Below are 7898 nucleotides of genomic sequence, written 5' to 3'. Positions count from 1 at the left end.
CGGAAGCACCAAGCTAGCCACACTGCCATTCTCCAACCTCATCTTCACCACGCAGCTGTCACCGATGCCTTCGAAGCTAACCCCGTGGCCGCCGAATTCCTTTTTCAGGTAGTCAATGTTTGTTGGGAGAGATAAGCCTGAGGAAAATGGTTGGAGTGAGGAGCTTCTCTTATTGGTGGATGGGTTTATGGCGGGGAAAGGAGTGAAATTGTGAAAGAATGAAGGTGTGCTGGCCATTGAGGTCTGAGGTTTCAGGACTGAAATTTGGAGCTTGAGAGCCTTATCTTGGAGTAGTTTTTCTTGTATCTGTGAATTTTGTTTGAGGATCATGTTTTGTACTCTTCTGCAGTGATGTATGAAATTTTAGATATTTTGGATGGTCCCCTCCCTTCTTCTCTCTCTCTCTCTCTTAAGTTTGAGCATTTCTCAGATGACCCCATTTAACTTTTTAAGTGTCACTTTTAGTTTTTGGGTTCTCACAAAATACCTTTAAAACTTTCAACATTTTTCAGAAAGATCTTTAGAAGCGTGAACAACAATTTTCATTGGTGAAAATATCCCGCGTTTTCGGGATTTGTAAAGAGCTCTTGATATACCACTTCTACTCTATGTTGTAGTGGTAAACATAATTTACAGTGGCGAATAATGACATTAATGCTTCTCATACAATAAAATAGAGGCCAGCTGAATATTTTAGAGCCTTTTTTTTTCTGCAAGCATCCCATGTAAACATGTTTATAAAAGTGTACTGATACAGCAATTATTTCTACAAACAGCTCAACATCAGCATGATATCGCTCGCAAATATGATTAGGAATGAGGATATTGTTGTTAACCAACATCCTCGTATGAGTTTAAAACATTGGCAAATGACATGGGGGAAAAATAGTATAATCATGCAAGTCAGTAAGTATGCTATTGTATTGAGCCCATTTATTCAATTCAACTCATCAAATGCATATAGCTTATTCATGAGCACACCCAATCTATTACAAATGAAGAATAACTGAACTAATGCAGATAATTACAAACCAACACCCAACAAAAATCATGCTACTTGCAAGTCATCTCTCCTCTATGAACGAAAAAAAGAAACAATAAAAATAAAAATCACAAATCATGCGAGCATTATCAAACAATGAAACACAATGAATGGCCAAGGTCAAGGATGCACAAGCCTCTTGACTACAGAAGCCATGTATTGGCCTTGGTGTTCAGCAAGAGCTAGCTCAAGATCACTGGGCTCTCTAGTTCCATCTCCTGCAAAGACTCCGGCACCATATGGAGACCCCCCTCGGATGTCATCCATTCTGAACATACCGGCACCAAAGGTGTAGCCTATGGGAACAAAGAGCATTCCGTGATGAGCTAACTGGGTTATTGCAGTCCACCTGAAAAAGTAGAGGAAAAAAGATAAAGTATTAATTACACTCACATTGAGCTCATTTATGTTACATAGATTCCATAAAAAAATTACACTTTCACAGAGACGCACTCCATGACTCTGCTAAATGGACGAAAGCAATTCTGCATAAGGCAAAGATTCACTTCAAAACTTTAGTCTCTCTGGGAGAAGTTTGGAGAACTTCCTTTTGTTCCCTGAAAAACATCTTTTACTAGTTTCCATATATAACTACAAAACTTGGAGTTGGAGGGGTATTGTGTGTGTAGACAAGGTCATGTCATGAACATATCCTTATCACAATAAAATGGATTTAGCAGGGAAATTGGAGAATAGGATCGATAAAGTACCATATGCAGCAGTATTGAGTACTTGAAAGGTATGAGCCTATTAAAATTTCAATTCAATACTGTAACCGTATGCTGAAAACTTGAATATTTTACTGAATATGTGCCTCTTAAGAATACATATGAACAATGAAAAAACTAATTGTAATTGTAGTAGTACCATATGTGCATTATACACTGATCACAAAGAACGTAATGATTACTATGAGTTGAGTACTATTAAGAAAATGACATGCATTTCCATTTCGAGATCTGCCATAGGAGTTTGTGAGCATTAAAAATTAGGTGGAGACTATAAAGAATTAAAGAGAGGAAAATATAACTGTATAATGCCATAACTAACCTGGACACCAGTCAATATTAGTGCATCATGCAAGCCAGTGTCCAGGGATACAGATTTCGTCCATTGTCTAGGTTATAACTACACCTCATATCAATGCAATAGCCACTGGTAAATTTATCATATTTCCTTATTATAGACTATTACTCCTATAGTATTTTTGAGGGTTTGTAGCATTGTTGCAAGAGTTTAAACTACAGGACCGATACAATAGCTTTTCCGACCAGCCAGCCAACAGCATTATTAAATTCTACATTTCTATAATTCCCTAGTCTAAAGCATCCTTCACAAAAAAAAGTGGAACCTATAACGTATGAGTTTAATGGCAAGTTTAAAGTCCAAAATTCCGTTGAAATCTTTCAGAGCCTATTCAGCATGGAGTAGTGATCCATAGCTGAAACTGATATGAAGGAAAACTTAGACAATGATGATGATCAATTAAACGAGTTTATCTAGTCTTAATTAAAATTGATTAATTTATTGACAACCTAGAATATGCAATTGCAATGGATCCTTAGCTGAAAACTGATATGAAGGAAAACTTAGACAATGATGATGATCAATTAAACGAGTTTATCTAGTCTTAATTAAAATTGATTAATTTATTGACAACCTAGAATATGCACTTGCAATGGATGCTTTCACTAACTAGTGGAAATAAACAGTAAGTCAGCAGTGTGTCCTAGCGAAGAACATAAAACCGTCTATATAGGGCATCATAATTTCTAAAAGAAAGAAAAGCGGTGAATGTGTCTCACAGCAAATAACTAAGGACATAGTTAGAAACATGATACTTGATGATGACGATTAACAAAATGGGTCCAATATCTCTATTGGGATTGCCAATATCATGTAACCTGACATAGGATATCAAATAAGCTAAGGGAAAGAAACAGTTTATCAGCAATATGTCCTAGTGGATGTAAAAAATCTTTACATAGCACCACAATTCTGACTAGAAAGAAGAGTAGTCTACCAATGCTAAAGGCACCTCAAATTAAATAAGACACAATTTTAGAAATGTGACTAAAACGGTACGGGACTACCTAGAAAGAGTAAAGGGCTCTTTCTTGATGTCACCTAAAAGATATAAAATACATGTAGTCCTTTTCTAGATGTATCTGTTCATTTGAGTCCGAGATTATTTAGTATACCTGTGGCTTTATCAAAAAATAATTACTGCAATATGTCCACTTAGACTTCTCTGGGAGATCCCCACAAACTTGGAAGATAGTATGAAGAAGTAACAGTTAAGATAAGAATATTTCAAACAAATCCTAGATAAATGTGAACTGTCAATGGCTGATTCAATCTTCACCTTATTACAAATGAAACCCTCCAGGAGCATAATCACTGGAGAGAAAAATATATAGTCATCCATCCATTGTTACAACCATAAAATATGACCTGAACATGATAAAAGTTTTATCCTCCATGCTTCCTTTATGATGATACGTGCAGAATCAAATTAATGAAAATTCCATTCCAGAAAGCAGCAGGGATGCAGAACACTTCAACATGATAACAAAATGTAGCATCACAATGTTGTTGAACAATGCTCTCAAAGTATTTAAACCAAGATGCTTGGACATGATTACATCATTTGCCAATCCTCATGAGCCATTGACTGTAGCAGCACTTTCCCTTTCCAACCATTGAAGCTATTGGGTAATAGGCTGAGGCACTAATCTACTGGAATACTAGAACACGAACTAGAGATTTGACAATCCCACAATAATATTGAACAACAGATGGCTGGTTATTATTTCACAAAAGCATAAGGTATATATGCTTCCCTGTGATAGAATTCCAGTTGTACGTCAATTTACACTTCCCTAAAGCTAAAAATCGAATCCGCATGCCCATTAAGGACAGATAGGTTTCATCACATAAGTGTTTAGACAAGCTCTATACCAAATTCCATACCAGATAGAACATTAGATAATTAAACAAAGTTCCTCTCCTAAATAGTTACAAGAGCCTCTCTTAAATAATTGAAAATGTTCAATGGATATGCAACCACAGTTAATCAATATGCATACAAGTTCAAAAACTAACAATAGCTAAAGGATTATATAGATCTCTATCCTCTGTTTAGAAAACACTAGATCCCACATTATGCATCATGGTTTCAGATTATGTGGGTGTTTGGAAAGACTTAAATTTTAAAGCTTATAAGTTATGCTGGCTTTTAGTGGTTTTTGGCTTTTATGATAGAAATGTTTAAAAAAATTATTTTGATAGTGCAGTAATTTGTCTGGTCAAATGAAGCTTATTTAGATGAGCTTATAAATTAGTTTTTCAAAAGCTGGGATATATCAACTTTTCAAAATGTGACTTATAAGCTAACTTATTTGATACTTTACCAAACATGTAGAAATGAAAAAGCTAGATTAAATGCTAGTTTGACCACAAAATAAGCCACCCCATACACCTTCTATATCCGATGCAGTTTCCTTTCTAACTTTTATAAGTGAAATTCATATACTCTGAAGTCTCTAATCCAACAATAGAAAAAGTTTGAACAAGCATTACAAACTAGTGTAGAGAAGAATTGCCTAAAACCTACAGGTTGTGGGTTTTCTTACGTGGCGATTGGGCACCTGATGAAAATTCACAGCAGTTTATGATATGAACATGCACAAGGCCATCAAACTGTTACAGATATCACAGCCAGTGTGGTATACCTAAGTTGTCAAGCATGACACGATATCTTTTATAGGTCTTGATGTTCTGAAGTAAACATAGAGCAAGTTTACACATCTAAAATACATGTACCATCACATGCACACCCATTCTTGGAATTCCCTCCATAACTGATTGAAAAACTCTCCTCCTATCAGCATATAGGAATAACTAATTAAGTTTTCACATGATAATTAATACAAATACTGTCGGCTGAATGAGAAAAGATTTTAAATACTTTGAAGAAAGCTGGAACCTTTCTAGTAACTCATATGAAACAAACTGTAAAAAGGGTCATCTGGCCCTCCTTATGAAACAAAAAGAACCCTCATGGTGTTGCACTATGCTCGGGCACTTCAATAATCTTTCAGGGTCAAATTATATAGCTCAATCCTTTGACGTAGAACTATCAATTTAATGCATATTAGATTCTCGATCAGAATTTCAAATGGCATATCATAGGTTCAATCAACAATCAAAGTAAACAAAACTTACGCAGTAGTCTCCTGCCCTCCACCCTGTGTCCCCGTGCTAACGAAAAACCCTGCCGGCTTACCCGCAAGCTTCTGCTCCCTCCACAACTGCCCTGTCGAATCAAAGAAACCCTTCATCTGTGCAGACATCGACCCATACCTCGTCGGAAACCCAAACAAGAACCCATCAGCTTTCTCGAGCTCCGCCACATTGGCAATAACCGGAATCCTCTCATCCTTCTCCGGCGCCTTCATCTGTTCCAAAACCTCAGGCGAGAGGGTCTCGGGGACTCGATAGAGAATTCCTTTAACACCTTCGATGGAATCGACTCCTTTCTTGATTGTTTGGGCCAGGAGCTCGACGTGTCCGTACATCGAGTAGAAGATGATGAAGATTTTGAGATTGGGTGGGGATGAAGACGTTAGGTTTTGAAAAGGGGTAGAGGATTGGGTAGTGGATTCATCCATAGAGATTGGGGCATGGTCATTGGCGCTGTTTGGGTTGCTTGATTGCTTATGAGATCGCTTCTGCTTGCTCGGAACGCAACCTCCTCCTTTCCCCATTATGAACTTTCAAAGATCTGAAAAAGATCGGATCTTTGGAAAGTTTTTATACAAAAATCAAATCTTTTCGGTCGAAATCCTTCCACGGACGGAACAAGCTCGAAATTTTGCGAGATTGAACGAGAACAAGACGGATTCGAGCCGCCCTGAAGAAAAATCACAAAATTACTATGGCTTGAGAAATGAAACTAATTAGGGTTTCTTTAAAAAAACAAAAAAGAGTTTTGAGTGTACTTTACTGACCTGAAATCGCGGCGGATGGAATGGGGAAATAAATTATTCTTTTTTTTATGGATTGCTCTCTCTCTGTCTTCGATATTCTTCTGTCCTTGTTGTCGGGTTGTGGGTTTCTAGAAGGTTGACTGGGCTCCTAATTCCAGCTCATCTTTGAATAAGATTTGAATCAGCTGTTTCGTTTAGGGGCTGTTTGGTTCGTTTCCTAAAAACCAAGAAATAGAAAGTTTTTTGGAAATGTAATATAATATTATTAGATTCCACTTCCATTCCAAAAAAACACCCACAACATCTAATAAAATATTATTTTCATCATCCAACTCATCCACAACATCTAATAAAATATTATTTTTATCCCCCAACTCATCTCATCTTATCTCATTTTTTACTTTTAAAAATAAATCAAATACAAGAAATGGGTCACATCATCCAAGTCACATCACCCCATCTCATCTCATCTTTAAAAATAACTCACATCATCCAATAAAAAATTAACAACTCATCTCCTCTCATCTCCATTTTCTCTCTCTCCACATCCTCCAAAAAAACTTGGAAATGGCTTTCCAAAAGATTGGGTGACATCAACCAATAATATAATGACAACTCATCTCATCTCATTTCTTTTCTTAATTTTAAGAAGGAACCAATCACAATAAAAGAATCTAAACAAGGAAAGTTTTTTCTTTTCCTTATTTTTTAGCCAACCAAACACAAGAAAAGAACCTCTAATAAGTTTTATTTTAAAATAACTCACATCATCCAATAATATGGTGACAACTCATCTCATCTCATTTCTTTTTCACAATAAAAAGTGAACCAAACACAAGAAATGGAAATGGTTTTAAAAAAGCGTTTCCTTTTCCTTTCATTTCCAATATTTTTAGCGAACCAAACAACCCCTAAGAGCATGGAGTTACTGTAGACGCCCGCTCAGAAGACAACACGTCATCAACGTTCTTAGAGCTTGCATGACGTTAATTAACCGTAGATTTTGGGGTCATTTGCACTTTTCTACCTAAAGGTTAGGGTACATTTGGCCACTTCACACTAATCTTATTCAGGTCCTAATTAGATTAGGATTAAATCGGGGCTACTTTTTGAACTAATAAAAATTAGTACAATCTTATATATATAAGTGTTTACCAAGCGCATTTTAAGCTCGTGATCGAGTTAGTGATATTAACCTTGAATAGCGTATGAGTTTCCTAACAGACACCTCTTTTTTTCTAATAGCTCAGGTCAGATTCGTCGGCTGTTCAGATCATCCGCGATTGGTGACTCCTGCTCTTTCTTTAAAATTTTAATATTCTAAAAGTTTTATTTTGACAATTTTGCAAAATTTAACCTGCCTTTAGCACTATGACACTTAGGGCATGTTTGGATTCGTAGGGGGTGAAGGGAAGTTAAGGGAAACTGAGTGAAGAGAAGGGAAGGGAAAGGAAGGGAAGGGAAGGGAATTCCCTTCCCCTTGGTTACACCCCAATTTGGGGGGTAACAATTTTTATACTATTAGGGGGTGAACCAAGGTGAATGGAGGTGAATTAACTTCACCTCCTAAGTGTTCCCAAACAAGGTGAATGGAGGTGAATGGTTCCCCTAACTTCCCTTCACCCTCGTTCCCCTCAATCCAAGGTGAATGGAGGTGAATGGTTCCCCTAACTTCCCTTCACCCTCGTTCCCCTCAATCCAAACAAGCCCAAAAGTTCTATTCTAAAATGTTAAGTGGCATGCAAACTTATCATTATAAACACATGGAGGCTCGCAGGAAATTTACGAACTGATGAAAATCCGTGGACGTCCAGAGGAGCCCGGCCCGGCCCATATCTAGGAATGTCCGGCCCTAGCTCGACCCA

General features: G+C 37.0%; 2 protein-coding genes across 3 annotated transcripts in view; both read right to left on the bottom strand.

Moving 5' to 3' along the window:
* LOC109842475 (protein NDH-DEPENDENT CYCLIC ELECTRON FLOW 5) overlaps nt 1-331 on the bottom strand; it is a 2215-nt gene extending 1884 nt beyond the window's left edge. Inside the window, 1 exon segment of the mRNA XM_020411369.1 lies at nt 1-331. Coding sequence (XP_020266958.1) covers nt 1-330 — 330 coding nt within the window. The 5' untranslated portion in view covers nt 331.
* Nucleotides 912-6101, bottom strand: LOC109842342 (probable NAD(P)H dehydrogenase (quinone) FQR1-like 2). 2 transcript variants are annotated; one of them, XM_020411301.1, is made up of 3 exons: nt 6055-6101; nt 5270-5957; nt 912-1391 (listed from the first exon to the last, which is right to left on the bottom strand). In XM_020411301.1, exons 2-3 carry the CDS (start codon nt 5809-5811, stop codon nt 1163-1165), a joined length of 771 nt encoding a protein of 256 aa, XP_020266890.1. In that variant the 5' UTR covers nt 5812-5957; nt 6055-6101; the 3' UTR covers nt 912-1162. The 2 variants fall into 2 exon arrangements, with proteins under 2 accessions (XP_020266890.1, XP_020266847.1); XM_020411258.1 differs by lacking the exon at nt 6055-6101 and having other exon boundaries at nt 5270-6011.

The sequence above is a fragment of the Asparagus officinalis genome, chromosome 1, assembly GCF_001876935.1.
Source record: "Asparagus officinalis chromosome 1, Aspof.V1, whole genome shotgun sequence".
NCBI lineage: Eukaryota > Viridiplantae > Streptophyta > Magnoliopsida > Asparagales > Asparagaceae > Asparagus > Asparagus officinalis.
The sequence above is the reverse complement of the archived record's forward strand: the minus strand, read 5'-3'. Positions and strand labels throughout refer to the sequence as shown.